The 24,876-nt window shown below is 36.4% G+C and overlaps 1 protein-coding gene across 2 annotated transcripts in view; it reads left to right on the plus strand.

The window, feature by feature from the left end:
* The window catches only part of LOC149085721 (ATP-dependent DNA/RNA helicase DHX36-like), a 105,291-nt gene extending 80,415 nt beyond the window's left edge, over positions 1–24,876 (plus strand). For both annotated transcript variants that reach the window (XM_089232110.1, XM_089232111.1), the window contains 5 exons: positions 3,146–3,245; positions 3,353–3,446; positions 11,572–11,695; positions 19,996–20,148; positions 24,213–24,876. In XM_089232110.1, the coding sequence (XP_089088236.1) occupies positions 3,146–3,245; positions 3,353–3,446; positions 11,572–11,695; positions 19,996–20,148; positions 24,213–24,722 (981 nt within the window). In that variant the 3' untranslated portion in view covers positions 24,723–24,876. The remainder of the gene's footprint in view (positions 1–3,145; positions 3,246–3,352; positions 3,447–11,571; positions 11,696–19,995; positions 20,149–24,212) is intronic.

The following is a 24,876-nucleotide window of genomic DNA, read 5'->3' on the forward strand; positions in this document are numbered from 1 at the left end:
CCTTATATACGTCGGGTCTTGTAATTTACACATTTTGCATTGTGCTTTCGAAAGTGGTCTCGAAGGTGCGTCATTCTTGAAAATTTTCGTCTTTGAAATTTGCTGTGCCTTGTCGAAGAGAGTTGACAAGCTCCTCACTTTGGAAGACTCCAAAAAAGAATGCAATATATATGAGGAAAGACAGCAAAGAATTATCTGTGGTTGCTAGTGCACTGTTTTGGCCAAAAATTGGTTTTGTAACCAAGTCATTTGTCATTAGCTTGACTGAAATAGTGCTAGGGGAAAAAAAAGTTAATTCAAAATTAAAAAAAAATTTTTTTTTTAGGGATTTTTTCCATTATGCTATGATTATGTTGTCTAAGGGGGTTACCCTCCCCCCTCCTACTTTTTAGTCCTGCGTTTTCTTACTTTTTCTCATTGTTTGAGTGGAAGCCCTGTGAGTTTTTGGCAATTGTTTACAAACCACTGTTGCCAATAGAACTTAAAGAACGCATCAGTGCTGCCCATTGACTGTGTAAGAACTGCAAAGTGTGTGTAATGAACTTGATTGCAGATTAGATGTTTGTTGTGTCACGAAAGGTTCAAATATCGAACATTTGCACCTGAAAAAAATCTTTGGATGTTTTTATTTTTATGTATTGCTGATTATATTATGTGTAATAGTTTTTAAAATAGGAATTTTTAAAATCATGTCATTCATTTATGCTAACCCTGTACTTTTAGTTTCATGGGCCCCCATTTATAAAAAAAATTATTGCGCTCAATACAAATGCATCATTTACACTAGTAAATGTGATGCGATAGCAAAAACATCTACTAGACTGCAAAAGAACTACAACGTTTCATATACTACTCTAGAGAGATGTCACTAAAATTTTCATCAAATCATAATATTACTACTGCAGTCTACCAACATTGCTTTTGCATATTAATTGATTAAAATGTTTTTAGTTTTTTTTCCTTTTAGCATTAATTTTATTTTTACATAATTTTGCAATTGGGCTCCCCATTAAAAAGGACAGTGCAGCGGACATAGTTTCTAAATGTTCACATCATTGCTTTCCAACTCAAGCCAACAAAAAGGGTCCTATACTACATGAACCCAAAGCATCTACTTCCCCCCCCCCCCCAGACAATGCCATTGTGTCGCCCCTAGGGTGTGATACCTGATCAGGGGTGATATTCCTGATATTTTCAGAAAAATGCAGTAGAACCTCTATATCTCAACTCTTTTTTTTTTTTTTTCTTGATGGAAAAAAATTTATAAATAAAATATATTTCAACCTCTCTATCTCAAAGCATTTTCTTTAAAAACCTCTTTCGAAAACTCCAATTACGGTGATGAGGTTATTCAAAACTTTGATTTGCTATTGGCTGATGTTTTGAGAGAGAGACAATCGAGAATATTGTTGATAGAATACTGATCTATCCAGTGATCAGTCTATTTGATAACATAAGCAATGATACCATGACTTACGTTGTTGGTTTTGGAACGAATTACTGGCATTAATCAAGCTAAATTTTTCACTGATAATGCTCCTCTTTCCTTGGAAGAAGGGAAATAGATTTCGCAGGTTTTCTTTATTTGTGCTTATATAACTACACTCAAGGGACCAAATAAACATATCATTATAATAGATGGAGTATATTAACATTATGAAAATTATTATTTCCTCTTTTGTTTTCGAATTTAAACTTGAGCTTAATATCACCCTCTTATTATTCACTGACTTATTTCTCGATTTTCCATGCTATATACGATTCTGCATGGTCATCTAAATTTTAATATTTCTGATGTACTTTCTAAGCCTTTCTGTTTCTCTAACAGACTTAACCACTCCCAAAAATTAAAACCTATATTTTTTTTTGGCTTCTACCAACTATTTTAAATTCAGCTTCTTTTCTTATACCTTAGTTGACTGAAACAAACTCCCCTCTGCTATTGTTGATTCTCCCACAACTGCTGAATTTTTTGTACAATATAAAACAATATCTCACAATCAAATGCACTCTATTGTATAAATCACTTTTTCAAAGCTGAGGATTTTCTATTTTCCAACAAACAAGGCAAGAGCAGTGTGCATCAGCAAAACGGTATGACAGCCACCCACCACCACCACCATTTTCTCCCTCACTCTTGAACCAGTCTTCGCATAATAGTGCTATCTTGGCCAAAAATTAAACCACGTACAATGAATTTCAATGTACTAAATTATCCCTGTATTCTTGAATATAATTTAATTATGTGTGCAACACTTGTTTTTTTTTTAAATTAATTTGTGGCATTGTCACTGCTAACACAATCATAAGAAGCTTTAATGCATCGAAATTGCATTTAAATATGATTTTATGGTATTTTTTTGGTTTCATTCATGATGAATAAATCCTCAATTGAATTTGTGAATACTGGTAACAATTTTAAGAAGCTTTTATGCATTGAAGGTTGTATTTAAATATGATTTTAGGGTATGTTTTTATTTTATTCATGATAAATTGAATCAGTGAGAAAAGGAACAGTACTTGGCAGAAATTCCTAATTCAAGATAATCAAGTTTTAAGGTTCAAAATTGTGTAGGTTACAACCTATTGATTTTGTAGTATTGCTCTAAAGCTCATTGTTTAGATCTGCATCTACTGAATCGGTTAATTTAAAAAAAAAAACGGAATTTTTACTTGTACTGTTTTTTTTCTCACCGATTCAATTAATCTTCAATTTAATTTGCGTCACTGTCACTGATAATATAATTGTAAGAAGCTTTATAATGAATCGAAAATTGCATTTAAATATGATTTTATGGTATTTTTCCATTTTATTGAGGATAAATTAATCTCTAATATGTGATGCTGTCACTGATTACAGTGGAATCTCGATATAACAATACTCTGTGGAGGACCAAGAAAAAATATCATTGTACAAGAAATATTATTACATTGAACAATGTAACAATGTACAGCAATTTAACATTAAACAAAAGGCATTTCCAAACAAGAGTTAAAAAATATCGCTAGTGGGATTTATCATTATATCGAATTTCAGTGTTGCGAGGTTTCACTGTAATTGTAAGAAGCTCTGATGCATCAAAGGTTTCATTTAAATATGATTTTATGGGGTTTTTTTCATGACAAAATTAATCTTCTTGTACAGCTGTTGGCAAATCTGAAAAAACAGTACACAGAATATCTTTGCCAGATGCATTTTCTGAACAAAAGTGATCCAAAGAATATTCAGTATAACTTGAACTCTGGTAAGTTGGATTTATTTTGAACTCGTTTCTACAGAAACTTATCCATGTACTAAAAAAGGTTTTGCATTTGTGATTGGACTGTTACCTATGTATTTTATGTTTTTTAGATAATGAATTACTGCTGAAAGCGGTGATATGCGCTGGCCTTTATCCTAATGCTGCCAAAGTCATATCAAGAAAGGTGAACCGGAGGCGAGCAAGGTACTTTCATTTGTTTTAGCTTTCTGTTGTATCTACGTCATATTTTGTGAGTATGTAGTAGAGTCTCTATGTTTGCTAATTTCTGTTGTGTTAACAAAAATTTTTTAACATATGTTAATATAGTAGGACCCTGATTATTTGAACTAAATGCGGACCAGACTTAACTTTGGGTACCAAAACCTAGGAATGATCAGAACCTTACCCTAGTGCCTTACTGAATTTTGGTCTTGAATGCAATAAAGCTATAGATAGTGGAAATTACTTATACAAAAATTATTTGTAATTATTGTATAGTACATTGAAATGAATATAATGAAGTTACATGAAATACTACTGCTACTAAACCACACATGCACCTCGTCCAGATTCATCTGTCGAACTTCTAACGAATTCGTACATGTTAGAATGTATGTATGTGTTGTGAGCCTGACGTGAAGTTTGTTTCAGTGTAATAACTTGTGAGGTGTAGTGCTGCCATCTGCCATCAATTCATCTAACAGTGAGTGAAATGTAATGATTGAGTAATTGTATCATTGTAGACCTGTTGCTCTCTGTAGTGAGATTTTCTAGCAAAGAGATCACGGCTCCCATTCTTGTCTCAAAATTGGGAACCACAGAAAACTAACTTTAGCTGACCACTGTGTCGACGGCGCAGTTCGAACCTGGGTCCTCTCGATGAGAGTCCATCACTATGACCACTCAACTACCATAGCGGCTACATAAAATACTGCAACAGATTCAGTCTGCAATATTTCGAAGATCACACATTGTTCTTTACAAAATAGTCTTCCAATGTCTTCTGTCATCGAGTACTGTCTTAAATGCTTCAGGGAGCACTGGGGTGCTCACAAGAAATAGGCTCAAGATGTTCGTCTTGTCAAGAGTGTTTTAAATATATTTTTCTAATTGACCTCTTAAGAAAAATTAAATTCTTATTGTCTCCTGGGCAATTCAACCCATAAGAACTCATGTAATTTTGTATCTGTAGCTTCCTCTTCCCCCCCCCCCGATCAATCTAGCACCTTTCCTGAAAGACAATATCACCCTCCCCCTTTTTTAAGAGCAAAACCTTCACAACCTGGGAGCTTTTTTACACACTTTGGTATTCTCTTGAAGAGTTTCTTGTGACACTAGTCCTTTAACATGTCGTTTTAAAAATTAATTTATTAAGAGTGCCTAAATAGCCAAAAGAAAAACTCAGTTTATTAAGACTCGAATAATCGAGGTCCTACTCTATCTTGATATCCAGACTCTGCCTTTATATCTTTAACTTGCTGTTATCCTGTTTGTTTTCTTTCTTTATGATATACAGTAGTCTTGATAATCTGAGTTGGATGAGACCAAAGCATCTGATAATGTTTGATGATAAAAAAATCAAATCATCTCGAATCAATAAAAAAATCAAATTATCTGAAAAAAAAAAACAACTTTAAATATTGATTTTATTTTTTTAAAAAAAGACAAGCAAAGCAGTTCTAGCATACGTACTGTATTTTTATTATTTAATAAAATATAGATGTGCCATATGATGTGTTTCAAAAAGTGAATGTGAAAAGAGTGTGAAGATGAGAGAGCGATTGAAAAGAGTTGGGGGATGGGATCGATGGTGAACGAGGGATGCTGAGACCATAGGGGAGATAGACTTGGAAGTCTGGGGGGCACGATGGATGATGATGTCAATTCATATATACATTTATACATTAGATCAGTCGACTCCAGAGGGCAATGATCCCCTCACCCCCCCCCCCCCCCCCCCCGTATCTCTGCCCATGGCTGAGACACTGATAGCTTTTAACTGCCTTTTCAATGATTTTAAGTAAAAAATTAGGGGACAATGCCATTGTCCACCATTGGGGAAAAAAGGTCAAACGCTCCTTTTTCTCAGTGACGCCTTTAAAATTAAAATGGTCTATGTCCATTAAAGGTATATTACACCAGTGATACCTATTATAGGCCTAGGCACTAGGTAGTGCTCCTGGGAAAAGAAATAAAAAAGTTGTGTTCTTGGTAGAAAAAAAAGAGGGAATGAATATCCCTCAAGAAGGAAATTAGAAAATTTTCTATGCCTCGGATTATCAAGAAACTCAAACCTTTGGGGCTGAGATTTTCAAGACTGTATTTTATTTCTGGAGTGATGAGGCAATTACCACTGAGCAGAAAGAAATGTGATGTCACTCTCTGCTGTTCGTACAAAGATCAAAAGACTGGATACCAGGTGGGTTTCGGAAAGAAAATTCATATGCCTCTGTTGGGAATTTGTAGACCTTCCCCTATTCAATCTGGGCAAATACTCTACCATCAAGTTAGAGGTATCCAATCTTACATACTTTGTACGAACACCAGAGGGTGACATCACACACATACACATTAAACTCTATATATCACCATCCAAAGGCTCTAGGCATTAAGAGCTATTTGTTGAGTTGAGTGGTTGTCCATGCAGTCCCATTCAAGCTACCTTTTTGGACATTTTGTGGCATTTTGTCTGTTGTGGCCTTGTATAAGGGAATGTTCTAAGGCTGGTGTGCACAATCTCTGCCCTGCAGGCCAAATGCAGATAGCCAAGAGGCCCCCCATCTGCCCGCAAAAGGTGTTTTGTAGGAAATACAAAATAAAAAGTATTGACTCATAACGATAATACCTAGGCTGACCATATTTCCTTCATAAAAATAAAGGATATCAGCCAAGTACAGCGAATAAAGGCAAGTGAAGTTGCCAATTAATTACTAATCAACCTATTATTTAGAGTATGAAAAAAAAATTTTTAATCAAAAAATCTGATTTTTTTCATTTAAATTAACTGAATATTTATTTATTAAAGCAAATCTTGTTAATCATCAAGAATGCATATTTTCATATCACCTAATTGCTTTTTCTCCTTATCACTAAAATTTAACTAAGCATTAATGAATAAAATACAAGCAAAAAATATGCACATTCAAAATCTGTTTTTGTAACATGAAGAGTCATTGAGCCAAAATTAACATCATGAATCATTAACATCAAATTGCTTTTATTAATGAGGGCTTCCCCCCCCCCTTTTAAAGTGAATTCTTGGTTTGTTGTCAACATTGTATCACATATGGTGCGGATTTCTCGATTCACTCTATGTACAACCAAATTGTCATTCAGCATCAACTAAATGGAAAACATATTCTATTGACGAGATTGTTTCTTGCGCAATTTTGATGGATGCATTTATTATGGTGTTTCCAACTTACATGATATTGCTTAATAATTTACATATTTGTATGCTTTCACAGATTTAATGAGTTTTGGTTGAAAAAACGAACAAACTCTAGCCCTTTTAACTTAAGGCATGTAAATGCATATCCGATTATTCAAAGGCATGTAAATGCATATCTGATTATTCAAAGGCATGTAAATGCATATCCGAATATGTGGTGTGCCGGCTATGGCTGAAATTGTGAGATCAACATATTTATATTACCAAAATTATGATAGTCACATAATTATATCATATCTTAATTTTCAATTCCAGTAAGAAATAAAAGTTTCATTGAAAGTAAGCAGGAAAAAAATGGGCATTTTTATTTTAAAAAGTGAACATGGTCAAAATTACAAGAATTCCCGATAAATACAGGTCATATGGTTGAGTGGTCTTGGTGACGGACTTGCATCATGAGAACCTGAGTTCAAACCCCACTGTTGCCACAGTGGTGGTCAGCTGAAGTTGGTTTACTTTAGTTCTCCCAACTTTGAAGCAACGTGAGCTGATTTCCCAGTTGAAATGTTTCTCCACAGAGAGCAACAGGCCTACAGTGATGTAATTATATGATCACTACTTCACTCATGGCTAGAAAAATTGATGGCAGATGCAACACTACACTTAACAAGTAATACACTGAAACATACTTCACATTAGTTTCACAACACATGCCTGCACAGCTTCCACATGGCCCAGATCTTTTTCGACCACCTGCTAAAATCTCTTCATTGAGACACAGCAGCTGGCCATATTCTGGTTAGGACCAGATTATGGCCAAGTTATATAATATGGTTGTTGACCTTGAAGATTTGTCACATTATACAAGTTTCTGGCCCAATAGCAGCAGAAATATTGCATATCTGACCCGTGAACTGAAAAGGTTGTGAACTCCTACTCTAATGGAAGAAAATTTAATTTTCTGTAGCCTAATGGGGAAAGAGCATTCTCCTGGACTTCTTTTTGAAATCCATTTCTGCTGGGTATCAAGTCTTTCGCACTTGGTAATTATCCCTAAAGTTCAAAATTTTTTCTCCAATGAAAGATGGGAATAATTTATAGTGATGTAAAAGTAGGGAAACTATGATATAGAGGAAAAATTAAATTTAAATTTTGTGATTTAAATCAATGGTTTTTTTTTTAAAAATCAAGTGATTTAAATTGCCGTACCCTGTTGCCAATTACAGTAAAAAAAATTGTCATAGAGGCAAGTAATTGAAATGATAGGGGTAACTTTTTAAAAGTTAGAAACATCTCCTGAATGTTTTTCAAACGGCCTCGATTAGTTGGAATAGCAAGAACGTTTTGAGCCATTGGAACTAATGTTGGCACTACTACTACTACTTAACCGTACATGAACTTCGTACACATTCCTCTGCGGAATTTCAGTGCTACTACTGCTAAACCACATGAACACCTCATAGTTAGTCCTTTGAAGAATTTCTAACGAATCAATGCATTTAGGAAAGTGTTGTCAAAATATCCTTAAGGCATTTAATGGATGTCTGAGTTATGCTTGTTTTGCATTGGAAGTGCGTCAACTTCGAAAACCAAATTCAACCCTGATGTACTAATGCCATCAGAAGTGCTGCCATATATTTCTAAAATTGGAACTGAAAAAGGAAGGTCGTAAAAATTGCATAAATTTTTCATGTCTTGTATTTGTACTTCAAAAACCATCACTTGTACATTGCTAACTGCTATTACGAAACTGCATATTCACCTGCTAAAAATTTCTCAGAATAATTAACAGCTAATAAAAATGAGTAGTGTTGATTACACAGACCAACATGACTCTGGGGTTCACAATATCGGGCGATTCAATCATTTTGTCACAACACTCATTTTCTGCATTCGAGGCTAATTAGCCGGGACCTACAATTTATTGCCGATTCCAAGCAGCAGCGTTCGAAATTTTTATTTTGGTTATATTCACTGAGAGTTTGGTGTGCTAACCTCTCGGTGTGGGAGTCCCTGTGGTATCAATCATTGTTTTCTGTGGTCATGTTGTTGCCGTTTCTGTTGTACCACCGCATCAAGAATTTGAAGTAAATCACATAAAGCTGAACACAATAACTAAACATTTTCTTTATTTCATGCAGACTTCTCACAATTTTTGTCAATATGTTAACTTAATATGTACTTATAATTAATTTGTTAATAAATTAACAGCATTAAATAAACAACGAAATGTGCAGTAAGGGAGCGCCTTCCTATTGTTAAATTTTTCAGGGAATCCTGAAATTGACAACTATTCCAGAAGCAGGGTATGAAGTAATCATGATTTTTTTTTAACAGGGTTCGTACAGTCCTTGAAAAAAAAGTTCATTTTCAAGTCTTTAAAAGTCCTTGAAAAATCATTAGAGTCCTTGAAAAAAAAATGGTTTTCAAGTGCTTGAAAAAAATTATTTTGTGTCAATTTCTTCCATAAATTTTTGTTCCCCTTCAACTCAATCTCCCTCGAAACCATATTCCACTAGGGCGAAAATGTGTAGAGCAACAATGGTACAATTATTATGTGACAATGTTCAAAGCAGGACATATGGTCACACATACCTGAGGTATTTCTATGTTAAAAAAGATGTTGCCTAAAATATGGCAGCAAAACATTGTGCTTAAGATATAACGCTTCAAAATATTTTAAACTATTGAATTAATGAATGTCAGTTGAATATATGTGGGCTGACCATATTTCCTTGATAAAAATAAGGGAAAATCGCCAATTGTCACCAAAAGTGTTAATAAAGGTAAGCAAAGTTGCCAATTATTGCTAAAATTGCCAAAAAAGCAGAAAAGGAAGCACCATTGCATTGAAGCAGTAGATTTAAATGGATTCTATGTGGGGAAATGTTAACATGACAATATTTAGTCATAATTATCATAATATTAGGATTAGGAAAATAATTTTAATACTTAATTTCAGTAAAGAATAAAAACTTCAATAGGCTTTGTTAAAAATATTTGGAAAATAATGGAATATTTTCATGAAAAAATTGGGATGGTCAAAATTACATGAAAATATGGGAATATCCCAGGAAATACAAGTCATATAGTCACCCTAGATATATAATTACATGCTTTCTAATTTTTTTTCATCAAAGTCAAAGTTCAATACTGTTTCAAACATAAAATGATTTCTGCTTAAATGTGATTTGCGTACTGAACTACAGTGGCTTTTTTCAAAAGTAAGACCTTTAGAACTTGACATTGTCTACAAATTGAAATGAGAATTATAATTGTTTTTAAAAATTATATAGCTTTAAATGATTGGCATTTCAAATTAAAAATGAGTAAATGTTGAATACAAATGAAAAAAATTCAAGCAATTTAATTTTTGTAAAAAATCACTGTTTTTGTCAATCGTGATATGAATGTCCTTGAATTTTAAAATTTTGCCTGGAAAAGTGCTTGAATAGTCCTTGAATTTTAAAATTTTGCCTGGAAAAGTGCTTGAATAGTCCTTGAATTTTTTTACTTTCAAAGAGATGAACCATGTTTTAAGAAATCAAAAAAAATCAGATTTTCATTTCATTTTAATTAACTGACTGTTTGTCAATCAAAGCAAATCTCATTAATCATTAAGAATGCATATTTTTTCACCTAATTGCTCAAATTTAATTCAGCAAATTGATGAATAAGCTAACAAATGAATTTCAAGCAAAAAATACAAACACCAAAAATCTGTGTTTATGTAACATCAAAGGTCATTGAGTCTGAATAAACTTCATGGATTAGCACTTTTGTAGAGAAAAGTGTTTTTATTCATCGGGGACCCTCCTCTCCATTAAAGTGAATGTGTGGTGGTAACTCGGTATCACACATATGGTGCAGGTTTCTTTGTTCACTCGATGTACAATCAAAAGGTCATTCCGCATCAACTGAACAAGATTTTTTCTTCCACAATTGATGGATGCATTTATTATGTGTTTCTGGCATGATATGTTGCTTAACAGTTTGTTCTTTCACAAATTTGGAGAGTTTTGTTAAAAAAACGAGCAAACTGAAAATTTTGATACGAAAAGTAGAGTCCAACAGTATTTATGTTGTACAACATCTTTTGTTATTTTGAATCAGCAATTAGGCCATAGAATTCAAGGATCTTTACAAAAAATAGTTGTTGTTTTTTTTTGTAATCTGGGAACCCTAGTGCCCCATTGTAATGCATTGTGAATGCAGTGAAACCTCTCTTTGTTCTTAAAACCAAGGTGGCCGTTAATCGAGTTTGAAATACATGCTTTTATTATGCTTGGGGAGAAATTATTATTTGATCATAAAAGAGGTGTGATCGCATCTGAGGGATGTTCATTAAAGACCCATTTACAAGTGCAATATTGTGGTAGCATTGGGAGTTCTAGTGCCTACTTGACAAATTTTTTCCATCATAAGAAAAAAAATGGAGTGCAGTCATTGGTGAAAATTGTTTAAGCTGGTTTTGAACCCGCTTTTTCTATTTCTCATGTAAACGGGGCTTATGAGGGGTTTCATTGTACTGAGTGCAGTTTAGCCAAGTGCTAGGTTGAATTCCCTATATTTTTCTGCAAATTTTTCATACACAAAATCTAGAAATACAACAGCTTTTTCTTTCTGCACTGTATCTAGGAGTTAAGTTTGAATCTATAGTTATACCCCAAATATCGTCTATACTTTTCTTAATAACGAACTTTACCACACATCAATAACATGTATACTATACCAGGTTACTTTTACTTCAATATCATTAAGGTTATGTTAAAAAAAATTAAATTTTGTAATTTAAATCAATGATTTCTTTTTAAGTGATTTAAATTGTTGTACCCTGTCCAAACATCCTAAGAATTCTGTACAGTAGTCTGGGATATAGAGTAAAAATGTTTTAAGATTACTGTTTATATTGATCCAGATTTTTACATATTGTTTCAGAACCTTAAGAGCACGATCGGGTGATGGTTTGAAAGTCAGTGTGCACCCGAAATCAGTCAATGCTTATAATGGAACTGTAAAATCGAATTGGCTTGTTTATCATCTCAAACTCAAAAGTGCAGATGTAAGTATCAGTTTAAAAATTTTGATAAAGGTTTTTCAAACTAAATTTTTTTTAAAAATGCTGTATTCACCCGCATTAGCCAGCATACCATAAAAATTGGGGGACATCAGTTTTTTTTAATATTGGAGTCTACTTCACCACACACAAACTCGCATATCGCATCACTGCAATATACTGCCATTAACAAGTTCGGTTGGAAATGAAGGCACCGTCTATCAGTGGTCACCTTAAGCTTGTTAAGGAAAATGTGTATCTATATTCTTCTTCCTGCTGGAACCTGAGACCTGATACCAACCTTCACAGTGGTGGACGAGCATCTTACCACCACATCACTTTGGCAATGTTGGACTCCATTTCCAACATATCCGGCATCCATTTCCATTCTATTGGAAAAAGTTAGGTTCAATAAAGATCACATGATGCATTCAGAAAAGCAATATGAATATACCAAATACAGTGCTGTCTTAACACATGGTCCATGGACTTCAAAAGAAGAAGAGGCCTCCAGGGCTCCCACTCATCCTACTTTTCCTACTTTTTGGTAAAATGTCCTACTTTCTAGTTTTTGTCCTACTTTTCCTACTTTTTTACCAAATCCTATCGACAAAATTTGTGTAATTGATTTTAATTGAGCAGGAAACTATTTATATATTGCCAAATATTACAAATTTTGGAGAATGCAATTAATGATTCTGCCAGAGCAGAAATTGTATCATTTTTAAGGTAATTTGGAGGAGGGGGGGGGGTGTATGTGGACCATTTGATTGATTAATTTTTCATTTGCTTAGTTTGAGGGTTCAACAAGTATAGTAATTAAAAACTTCTGTCTAGATGGAAAAATGATTTTGTATTTATTACTTTGTGGTCTTGGACAGTAACTTTCATCATTCAAAATTATGGTGCAAATAGGTGAAACAACAGTTTGCATTTCAAAGTGGTTGGATACATAGGCATATTCTAGGTTTGGTGATTCTGATGCTACCCTATAGCATTCAGTTGTCTTCTGTATTTTTAAGGCATGAAGAGGCATAAACAATATTTACAATAAAAATTGTTTTTTCGGGTTCGAAGACCGTCGTCCGTTTGAGTTTGTTCTCAACGTTTCCCCAACACTAGTGGTTGGCATCATCAGGAGAATTGATAAACTGGATCAAAGTCAAGTTTTCCGGAGTCTCAGGTTGTATTTATGCACATAAGTGGCTTGAACTACACTATTGTTTTGCGATTGGTCAGTTGATTCTATGGCTGGCAGCGTATTGTAAACAGTTGTTATGCTGGTAGAACCTGATTGGCCGAGAGATGTGGAGTTATCTGATTGGCTGTTGTCATCATTCTGTTGCTGGACCTTGAAGGGGAAGGTTCTTGTTCTTCTGAGAGCTGGTGTCCAGGATCTGCTCAATTTCAAAGTTTCTTCTCTTCTATTATAGCTGTTTTTGTGCTTGTATATTTCAATAGCCTCTCTGTAGATTCGTGGGAAGAAGTGGTCAACATTAGCTATTACCTGTGTTTTGCTGAACTGTACACTGTGGTTGTCGTAAAGCGCATGCTCTGCCACCGCCGACTTTTCTGTTTGGCCCATTCTGCAGCATCGTTCGTGCTCTTTTATTCTCGTGGCCACAGATCTTTTTGTGGTTCCAATATATACCTGACCACAGGTGCACGGTATTCGGTAGATCCCCGGTGTTGATAGAGGGTCACGGTGGTCTTTTGCTGATCGCAGCATTTCACATATTTTTCTGGTTGGTTTGAAAATGGTCTTTATACGATGTTTTTTCATGACCTTGCTGATTCTTGCCGTCACTCCGGGGATAAAAGGCAGCACAGCTTTTCCAATTGATTGTGACTGCTCATTTTCCGTTGGTGATTCCTTGATGGAGCGTAAGGCTTTCTTGATGTCGTCTTTCGTGTACCCATTAGAGCGGAAAACTGATTTTAAGTGCTCAATCTCTTTACCTAGATCTTTTCCTTCACATAGTCTTCTTGCCCTTTCGATCAAGGTTTTCAGTACGCCTCGTTTTTGGTGAGGATGATGATTGGAGAGCTTATGCACATATCTGTTGGTGTGAGTAGGCTTACGATAAATGCTGTGGCCTAAACGTTGACCTTGACGGCTGACCAGAACGTCCAAGAACGGGATCTGTCCTTCTTTCTCTATTTCCATAGTGAACTTGATGTTCGGATGGATTCTGTTGAGATGGTCCAAGAATCGGTGTAAATTTTCTTCACCATGCCCCCAAACAACGAATGTATCGTCAACGTAGCGGAGCCAAATTGTTGGTTTGAGAGGTGCTGTTGTTACTGCCTGCTCCTCGAATTTTTCCATAAAGAAGTTGGCAACTACCGGGCTCAAGGGGCTTCCCATAGCTACTCCATCCGTCTGTTCATAGATGACGTTGTTCCAGGTGAAATAGGTTGTAGTAAGGCAAAGCTGGAAAAGGCCTACTATATCTTTTTGGAATATTTCATCGAGTAGTGCTAAGACGTCTTTCAGTGGCACCTTGGTGAACAATGATACGATGTCGAAGCTCACCAGTATATCATCAGGTTGCAAGTTGATATTTCTTATTTTTTCGACGAAGTGACCAGAATCTTTCACAAATGTGCTTGTTTTTCCTATGTGTGGCTGCAAGATGGTGGTTAACACCTTGGCTAGATTGTAGGTTGACCACTTCTTCCCACGAATCTACAGAGAGGCTATTGAAATATACAAGCACAAAAACAGCTATAATAGAAGAGAAGAAACTTTGAAATTGAGCAGATCCTGGACACCAGCTCTCAGAAGAACAAGAACCTTCCCCTTCAAGGTCCAGCAACAGAATGATGACAACAGCCAATCAGATAACTCCACATCTCTCGGCCAATCAGGTTCTACCAGCATAACAACTGTTTACAATACGCTGCCAGCCATAGAATCAACTGACCAATCGCAAAACAATAGTGTAGTTCAAGCCACTTATGTGCATAAATACAACCTGAGACTCCGGAAAACTTGACTTTGATCCAGTTTATCAATTCTCCTGATGATGCCAACCACTAGTGTTGGGGAAACATTGAGAACAAACTCAAACGGACGACGGTCTTCGAACCCGAAAAAACAATTTTTATCAAATGATGGCCGCGAAAACCTTATAGACTATTAATATTTACAATGCTCAGCAAAGAGCTAGAAATGGAAGTGCTTCATTTGTCAAAAATGATTACACTGGCATTGAACAGTAAAATGTGAACAAAACAGAAAAATTAAAAAAATAATGAACAACGCAGTAAAACTATCTGGTTCACCTTGCCTTATTTACATTGGGTCTTGTAATTTACACATTTTGCATTGTGCTTTCGAAAGTGGTCTCGAAGGTGCGTCATTCTTGAAAATTTTCGTCTTTGAAATTTGCTGTGCCTTGTCGAAGAGAGTTGACAAGCTCCTCACTTTGGAAGACTCCAAAAAAGAATGCAATATATATGAGGAAAGACAGCAAAGAATTATCTGTGGTTGCTAGTGCACTGTTTTGGCCAAAAATTGGTTTTGTAACCAAGCCATTTGTCATTTTGTTTCGGCTTGACTGAAATAGTGCTAGGGGAAAAAAAAGTTAATTCAAAATTAAAAAAAAAAAATTTTCCATTATGCTATGATTATGTTGTCTAAGGGGGTTACCCTCCCCCATCCTACTTTTTAGTCCTGCGTTTTTCTACTTTTTCTCATTTTTTGAGTGGGAGCTCTGGGCCTCACAAAAATGAGAACTGATTGAAATTTCCTAGAATTTTCTAGGTAAGACGTCAGAAAAGTCGCTTTGTCCGGAAGCCTATGATGATCTCAAAACAGCCCTGATTAAATACTGAATAAATACATTAATCTGAATGAAATAATATTTATTATTGTAGAGCACACATGTTTTGCCCAAGAATATGGTAGCAATAATAAAAATCTAACATTTCCTTATCACTCTAACCTAGTTATTCCCAGCCTAATAAAAAATACACAGATACTGTATTCTGGATGTTTTTCTGCATGTTCTGAAATTAGAAAAATATGTATTCGCTTTTGTATCATAATATCGTGTTCTGCAATGCAATTCTTTGCTCTGCTTATTCAAATCTTAAACACATGATCGAAGAATACAAAAATACTTCACAGTCTACTAATTTTTTCATTTACCTCATCCAATCTACAAGAATGAACATACTTATTATCTGAAGTTCACAATAAACCAGGATTTATTGCGAAAAAGCCAACATGGAATTCTAATTATCTCCAACGTACACTGCTGGCCACCCAAATTGCAACACCAAGAAAGACAAGAGATATCGCAACAATATTTATTTTGTAGTTAACATGTTGACCAAGCATCAAATGATTGAATTTATAGACTTCTGTGAAGTGTGGTTCCTGCCAAAATCAGTAGCCAGAGTAGCCACCATTGTTGGAGATCACCGCTGCCACACGCCTCGGCATTGATTCAAAGAGACTTTGGATGTGTTCTTGGGGTACAGCAGACCAAGCAGCTTCCACGCGTTGCCAAAGTTGATCTGGTGTGGCAGCTGGGGATGTAATCTGGGTCAATCGCTGAGCAACCATGGACCACATGTTTTCTATCGGCGAAAGATCCGGAGAGCGAGCTGGCCAGGGAAGCAATTCAATCTGGCGATTGACGAAGAACCTTTGGACAATGCGTGCCACGTGTGGTCGCGCATTATCCTGTTGAAATATGGCTGTGGGCAAGCCCTGAAAGTAAGGAAGGACAACTGGTTCCAACACCTCGGAGATGTAGCGCTGGCTTTTTAAAGTACCGGCAATGCGTACTAGAGGAGTGCGAGAGTGATATCCAATACCGCCCCATACCATAATACCCGATGCAGGACCAGTGTGGCGGTGCATAACGCAGCTGTTCAGCATCCTCTTTCCACGGTGTCTCCAGACTCGAATCCGACCATCGTGGTGTTGCAGACAGAAGTGTGATTCGTCAGTAAAGACAATTTCATTCCATTGTGCCGTCCACATCCTTCTTTCATCGCACCATTGGCGGCAGAGACGTCTGTGGTTCTGCGTCAAGGGTAGACGAAGCAATGGACGTCTTGCGGACAGACCACTCTGCTGTAAACAGCGTCGAATGGTACGTGCAGACACTGGATGATGCGGTACAGACTGAATGTGCTGTGCTATGGTTCGTGATGTGGCTGAGCGATCCGTCACTGCCATACGCACAATACGCCTGTCATCACGTGAAGTGGTGCACTGAGGTGGATGCGATCGAACACGTCGGTCCGTCGTACCCTCCTGCATCCAACGATCACATATCTGCATTACAGTTGTTTGGTTTCGTCCAACACGACTACCGATTTCCCTGAAAGATAATCCACAATCTCGGTAGGCCACTATCCTTCCTCTGTCGAACTCGGATACTTGATCAAAAGATGGTCGCTGTTTTCTACGAGGCATAATTGATCGTTTTTTTGAAAAAACCACAAGAAAAACACAATTGCCGTACTTCAAATCGTCAAAATCTCCAAGCCTTAAATAGCGCTTTGAAGTGGCGCCACAGGCGCGCGTGATGTGCGTCTGCGCTGAAATTCTAATCATTTGCATATCTCACCTCCGCTAATGCATGTTGTAAATTTCATATTATTTGCATGCTTCCTTCAGGGTGTTGCATTTACGGTGGCCAGCAGTGTATATATGATTTATAAAACACAAAGGAGCCTAAAATTCAGAGAATAGAAAAGCTTCAAATCAGCTTCAACCCGGCTCGACCGGGTTGTCATAAATTGCAACGTCCCTTATGGGAGTTGCTTGCCCGTTTCGAAATATCCAGTAATTAAGGTGGCAAACGACAAGTGGAAAATTATTAAAAACAAACTTTCGCATGAAAATATTATTTATTAGATTCAAATGTGTTAGTTAGACAAATTTAACAGTAGATTAATTCAACATAGAGCCCTCTATTTGACGTTAACGGAAAGATACAGTCTCACCGGTTTATGGTCATCAACAGTCAATCTTCTATGCCGATCGGATATCCGATGTTGTTAGTCACTTCGGCGTAGCGTATTCCCGCAAGTATCAGTGGAGGTCTCTGGGTTGAGAGCCGGATTGCTTCGATCAGCACCAGGAGGCCTCTCGGTTGAGGGTCGTCGGATCTATTCCAGCAGTGGTCTCTCGGTTGAGGGCCAGACCACTTTGATCAGCTCCAAGGGGCCTCTCGGTTGAGGGCCGGATCTCCAAGATGTCTCTTACTACACGTAGCCTTGACAAGGCCAGCTGCTACGTCTATCATCAGTAATGAAGTATTTCGACTATGAAGATTAATTAATGCTTTCGATTCCGGACCTGCCGGGAAACAAATTCAGATACTATAAACTATTTCATTTTAAATAATTATTAGCTTATTTTCCCAGCCTAAGGCCACATGATACGGTAGCAAGACGGAGAACCGTCCAACCTGAGGGCTTCAGTTGAATGAACAAAACAAAGGATGAGCGCAGAGTGAGAGAGCGTTGTTACAATGTACGGCCGGTATTTAAAGGAAAAACTCCCTACTGCACGTGTCTAATCAAGCCAATACGCTTCGAGGTCACCTCATTTGCATATGATCGCAGGCGGACATCATCACGATCGGCCTTGATTGTCGCCATACGATCACCGCTGTGGATGAATAGTAACAAAATTTATGACAACAGATTTACATAACGGCGACTACAGACTTTTACGCCGGGGGACCATCGGCACGTTACACGATTCAATCAATTATAGCCTAATTGTGTGTGTATGTGCGATTAGATAATTTCTAAGAGTCCAGATATTTAAGAATTTCCCAGACTCAGTGATTCAAATTTCCCGTCATGGCAGAAAATGCAAATATTCCTGGCGTGCTGGTCTCCCTTGCCGTTTCCTGTCATGCTAGCTAATGCAGCATAAAGTTTAACAATAAATTCTTTAAATAAAATTTATATTTGATAGAAATAAAATCTCCAACTCTGTTAGATCCACTTTTTCCTTCATCAAACTGTTCTTGTAGTTGGAGTTAGGACAATGTATTTAGCGTCTATCTCCTGTAGTGAAGGAGCATAGGTTTCAGAATTTTCTCCCATGAAAAAGCTGTCTTCATTTTTCTGTCTGTTCTATGATTAGTACTACTGGTTATGTGTGCAGTTTCAAGACTGTAACGTGTAACCACTAAGCTATGTAGACAGTTTTGCAATGGTTTCATGAAACTTTAAAACATGGGTTATGATAAGAGTAGGGGGGGGGGACATGATAAGTATCAGAGATTTAGGCACACCTTTTAATCATGGAGGCTCACTCTTGCGGCTGGACCTGGAATCGCCTCTTTATTTCATTTGCAGCGACTATGGCGTCATCGTGAGTAAAAAAATTAGAGGATGTACCTGTTACCTTGCTAGTCACCAATTCACCCCATTTGATGGTATTTATTTTGCTAATTTAAGTTAATATTTGCTGCATATCATTGTTATTCTTGTCAAACAATCACGATTTAAATTAAAGGCAAGCAGCTTTGAGCCTATTTATTAGGTACTGAATGCCTACTTTTTCCAAGGCTTACCAGTCACAGAGACATTTCATACCGTGCACCACCCAGGCTCTATCGATCATTGTCAATTTTAGCCATTGCCCCGGATGAGGGGGCTGGGCAGTGTCAAGTGCTTTATTATGCATATAAAAATATAAAATACATGAACATTGAGTATAAAAACCACATTTAAAAAAAAAAAGTATAGACACAGATTTTAAATATTTCTAATATACAATATATTCTGATGAGCTTTTCTGATTCCCTCCGCCATGGCCAGGCCAGGTCCTGGACCATGTTTTCCCTCATTCAGACACAGAGACACACCTTTCCTTTTTGCACAACTCGAACAGTAACAGGATTTGTTGAGGGAAAAAATATAGCAGTCCCCATTTGTTTCAGCAATGGCCCTTTCTCTCTCTCCCAGGTGGCTACAGTTTCAACTCACAGCGCATGAATGAAGATTTTCTAGATATTTATGTTGAGAAGAACTTCGAAAAGGAAACTATTTTAATTGTAGTGTCACTATGGTATATTGTTTAGCATGTTTGCCTGGATTGTAAGAGGACCAGGGTTTGGACCTCCAAACATTTGTCTTGACTTCACCATCCAAATAGTCTCTTTCCTTGAATGTGGTTTTGTTGTGGATGAAAATGTATGTAGTTTTTGAATCAGAAATGTTGTTGCTGTTAACAATACATACACCAGTGCCATTCAATTCATATTTACTCAGGAAATTTGAGGAGTTTATTACGATTGTTATTATTTTTTAACTTTCAGATATATTTGCATGACACAACCGCAGTCTCGCCGTATTCTTTGTTGTTCTTCGGAAATAAATTGGAACCAGGAGACATGCGAGGAAATGAAACTATATCGGTGGATGATTGGATTGTATTTTATTGCTCTCGGAGGAAAGCTGAACTTTTTCTGGTATGTTTTCATTATAAGTTAAAATAAATATGGCATTCATACTTGGATTCTAGTCATAGTGCAATACTGCTACAAGATTCTAAATGTTGCATCGCCAGATTTGCATGTTGGAGTGAGAGCGGTATTAGAAAGTTATATACTATACAAACTATAGTTCTCCCAGGGCTTGTCGTACTATTCATACTTTTTCACAAATGTCCTACTTTTTTTTTACTAAATCCTTTTAAAAAACATTCATGCATCACATAGTTAATTAGGGGTAACGGGTACATCCTTTCATTTTTTTCTATCACAGGTTTTTAAGTCATGCTCTAAGAAATTCAATTTCTGATGTTTAGCCCACATGTTGCAGTCGTCTTCAGAGGTTTAAACATGTGTATATGTCTGCGACAAGTGACAAAAGTAATTTCTCTGCATCACTACACCTTTCTCATTTGTGACAGAGAGACCTATGTGCATAGCTGCCAAGTCTCCCGAATTTTTCGGGAATCTCCCGAATTTTATCTTCATCGCTCGATCTCCCGAAATGTTCTTAAATCTCCCGAATTTTTACGAAAATCACAAAAATCCCTAATTGTCCCTAAAAATTCCCTACTTCATTAAAAAAATCCCCGCTTACGAAAACAATCCCTAAGGAATTTCTTGTGGGCATGAAGCCTCTTTTTTTTCCCTTTCGAAATGACGTCACACGTCGTAAATGGGGAAATTCCCTTTTTAAGGAAGTTTTACAAACCCTCTGATGGTAACAAGAAAGTTGTTTGCCTTATCGTGCAGGGAAATGGCTTAGCAGCCAATAGTCCTGGATAATAATTGAAGATTATGGTGATTCACATGTGGTCAAAATTTCTTTTGTTGAAGTTACGTACGTGCGATATAACAAAGCATGAATAATGATAAGCAAAAACATATTTAATCAATTTTAAAGATACTTATTCCGATGAATTTCCTTTCATCAAACGTTCCAGAAGAGGGCTGACTTTTCCTTTTTGTACAAGTTGTGTTACGGACATAAACATCGGTCATGGAAAGACTGCCATCATCAGTCGTGAAGTGAAAAAAAAACATCAAGCAAGTGTCACAAAAAGTCAGTGTTCTTGAAAAATTGACGGTGTTTTCCTTCATCTTCCGATGATTTTGGGGTCATTCGCGCAGAATGTTTGTCCACAGCGTTTCTGATTGAACACAATATTTATTTTTACATCATTGAAGTTTTGACCTCCAATTACACTTGTTTTTTGCGTAGGAATTTTATTCCCAAGGGTTTAACTTCCATGTGTGTAAAATCCCTATTTTAATTTGACTTCAGTTTTTGAGTAGGGATTTTATTCCCTACGCTTTAACTTTTATGTTTGGAAAATCCCTATTTTATTTGGAAAAATCCCTATTGTATTTATTAGGGAGTGGTTTTAGCATAAAATACGGGTGTGCGTGAAAATCTCCCGAATTTTCATTTTCAAAAGTTGGCAGCTATGTATGTGTATTTGAACCACTGGAGATATCTTCAGAGCGACACATGTGGGTGAAACATCAAAAAATGAATTTCTTAGACTAGTGATGGGCCAAATCTGGCACACAGGCCATTTTTGCCTACCAAAGGTGTTCCAGTAGAAAAGTATCACTAAACAAAACACAATAAATACCTAGGCTCACCATATATATATATATATGTCCTTCATAAATGTATGGGAAATAGAAAATCCAGATCCATATGAGATATTGCAAAAAATTGTCAAATGCAAGTTAAGCTGCTAATTATAGCCAAAATAAATTTCATAGACAAGTAGCCAACTATTGCTAAAATTACTGAAAAATTACCAATGGCGAGAAGTAGGGAGTTTCCACAATATGCATGGGGGGGGGGATTTTATAATTCACTGAACAAAATGTGTATGCTTGACAAATATGCAAGATAAATATGTTTATATGACTATAATATTAATTATGATATAAATTATGATAATTATGACTGTCATGAAAAAAAAAATCTTAATTCTTGATTTCAGAAGGTCAATTAAGCTTCATTGAAAATTAGAGAGAAAACCCTGGAAATTTTATAAAGTTGGGACATGTCCAAAATTATGAGAACGTCCTGTAAAATACGGTTCACACTATACATACAAGTTTCGGTCCCGCAAATGACAAATACTGCTTATCTTACCCATGGACTGAAAAGTTTGTGCGCCCCTGTCTTAGACCATGGCCTATAATAACAACCCGGAACCGGAAAATACATGCTTGAATGCTGGCCATGAAGGCCTTAGACAATAATTCATGTAATTTTTTGTAAATGATGAGGGAATAGTCTAAGTATCACCTAATAGTATAATTATGATAGATTGTAATTAATTCTGCCAAAGCAGAAATTGTTGATTTTTCAGTTTATATTGACTGTGCATACACCATTTCGTTTGTTAATTTTCCTTTTGCTCAATTTGGTGGTTTGAAAACTCATTTTGCATCAATGTTTTGAGTACCCATTCTGTCCAGATGTAAAACTAAAGTTGTATATTTACTACTTCATGCTTTTTGACTCTTCAATGTACTATAACTAACCTTTGTCATTTGAAATTGTGTGTATTTTATGTGTAGGTGAAAAGTTTGCATAACAAAGCAGTTGGATATGTAGGTGTTGCCCATTTAGCATTCTATTTTCTTCCATATTTTCAGGACATGCTGAGGCATAAACAATGTTTACAAAGCTCCGCAAAGAGCAAGAAATGAAAGTGCTTTGTTTGTCAAAAATGATCATATTAGTGTTAAACAATCCAAATGTAAACAAATCTGATTGCTCTTGACTTATTTACATTGGACCTTTTAAACTACACGTTTTCACAGTGCTTTTGAAAGTGGTCTTAAAGGAGCATCATTCTTTAAAAAAAAACTTAGCTCATTGCACCACAAACTAAGAAGATATGCGAGAGATAAATATTTCTTTAGTGCATAGCTTATCAAACGCTCTATGAATCACATGTAGTTTTTTGGTTGTTAGGGCATTCCTGTAGGGTTGTTTCCTACATAGGCATTTGAGACTTGATCAGCCACAGAAGATCCCTATTGACTGGTGGCAGTGTCTGGTCCTGATTGGCTGTGTATGGAGTGTAGTGGCAATTGGCTGTCGATGTCATTTCCCACTCTGGTTCTCGTCAGGGGGCACGTCTCTGCTCTTTTGCACCACTGGAGCAATAGGATCCAAGTGGGAAACATTTTCGTCTCCTTCTTTCAATTTATACTGTACTTAAAAATTCCATTTGCTTCTCTATGAAGGTGGACATGGTAGTGCACTTTAGAAGATTTTAACAGATGCTCTGTTATTGTGAGTGTGACAGGGACAAGGACAAAATTTTAGATCAGTGGCGGTTATAACGGATAGATGACGAATAGAACATTTAAGAAAAAAAGAATGAGTTGAATATCACCGAATTGATTATTATTTGGCACAAACATTCACGATCAAATCTCTATAGAGTGGAGCTACTTATATTCACGTTGGGCAGATGATGGAAACGACTTCGGAACACCCATTGCAAAAAGAACCAAATTTATTGTAGGGAGAGATAGAAAATAAATTTAACAGCTAGTGTGTCGTTTTGCCGCAAAATTGTTTTTGTAGCCAAGCTATTTCTGTCATGTCTGCACTATTTTTTCTGCCTTTACTCTATACAAGTCAATGTTACTGATATCGAAATAGTGGTACATTGAAGTAGTGCAGTGAAGATATATCTCGAAGATTTGATGCTCAACTACCAAGTGGTTGTTAAATTATACGTGTATTAAAATTGATGTCATTAGTTATTATTGTAGAGACAGTTTTCTTTACTATCAAGGAACTAAATCATGTGACTAAATTATCGTAACTATGATCACTTATACTACTTTTTTTCTTTAAAATTGTCCTTTTTCAAATTGAGTTGGTGAGTGTCCCCTGTCTTTCACAAATTTGGAAAATCAACTCTCACGATTTACGGCTTAAAGAATTTACATGAAATCTGCTCTATGTGTATGAAATTTCTGTAGTTTTAAGTTTATTTTATAAAATTTGTGACTCATTGTTTTAATGTTTCTAGGAGTTGAGAAAAGAACTGGATGGTCTTCTCGAGTACAAAATATGCAAACCTGGTGTCTCTGATTGGAAGTCTGATTCGAAGGAAGCTGTGGTGTTGAAGTGCATTGTGAAGCTCCTCTCGTCCGAAGAAATGATATCTGCTGCCGATCTCAATGTGGACCTGGATCAGCAAGAGCAAGACGATGGCAGCGATCAGGAGGACAACAGTGCCTGCTTCTCATCTGATGAAGCAGTACCTGCTGCTGATTTTTACATGGACTCTGAGCATCAAGAACTATTCAACAGTGATAGTGACTATGGCGGTGTTGGTGGTCCTTCTCAAGGAACGAGCGATCAAGAGGTAACCAGTGCCTGTTTCTCATCTGACGAAGCAGTACCTGCTGCTGATCTCGACATGGACTCAGAGCAGGATGAACAAGACAACAGCGATGGTGACCATGGCAGTGTTAGTGGTCCTTCTTCTAAAGGAATGGTATCTGTCTCTAATCTCAACATGGCCAAAAAAGAGTGATCGCTGTGTGAGGAAGCATTTAATCATGAACGGAAGTTGTAAAGTCATTGTAGAACAGTGTACAGATTACATATACTTTTGTTTTTTTGTAAAGTCACAAATGTATCATATTTATTTTCTGTTATAGAACAAGTAAATTCTTTTGCGATGTATC

This window comes from Pholcus phalangioides, unplaced genomic scaffold (assembly GCF_987345545.1).
Source record: "Pholcus phalangioides strain wild (caught in Gottingen) unplaced genomic scaffold, Ppha-v1.0 ptg000005l_1, whole genome shotgun sequence".
Taxonomy (NCBI): domain Eukaryota; kingdom Metazoa; phylum Arthropoda; class Arachnida; order Araneae; family Pholcidae; genus Pholcus; species Pholcus phalangioides.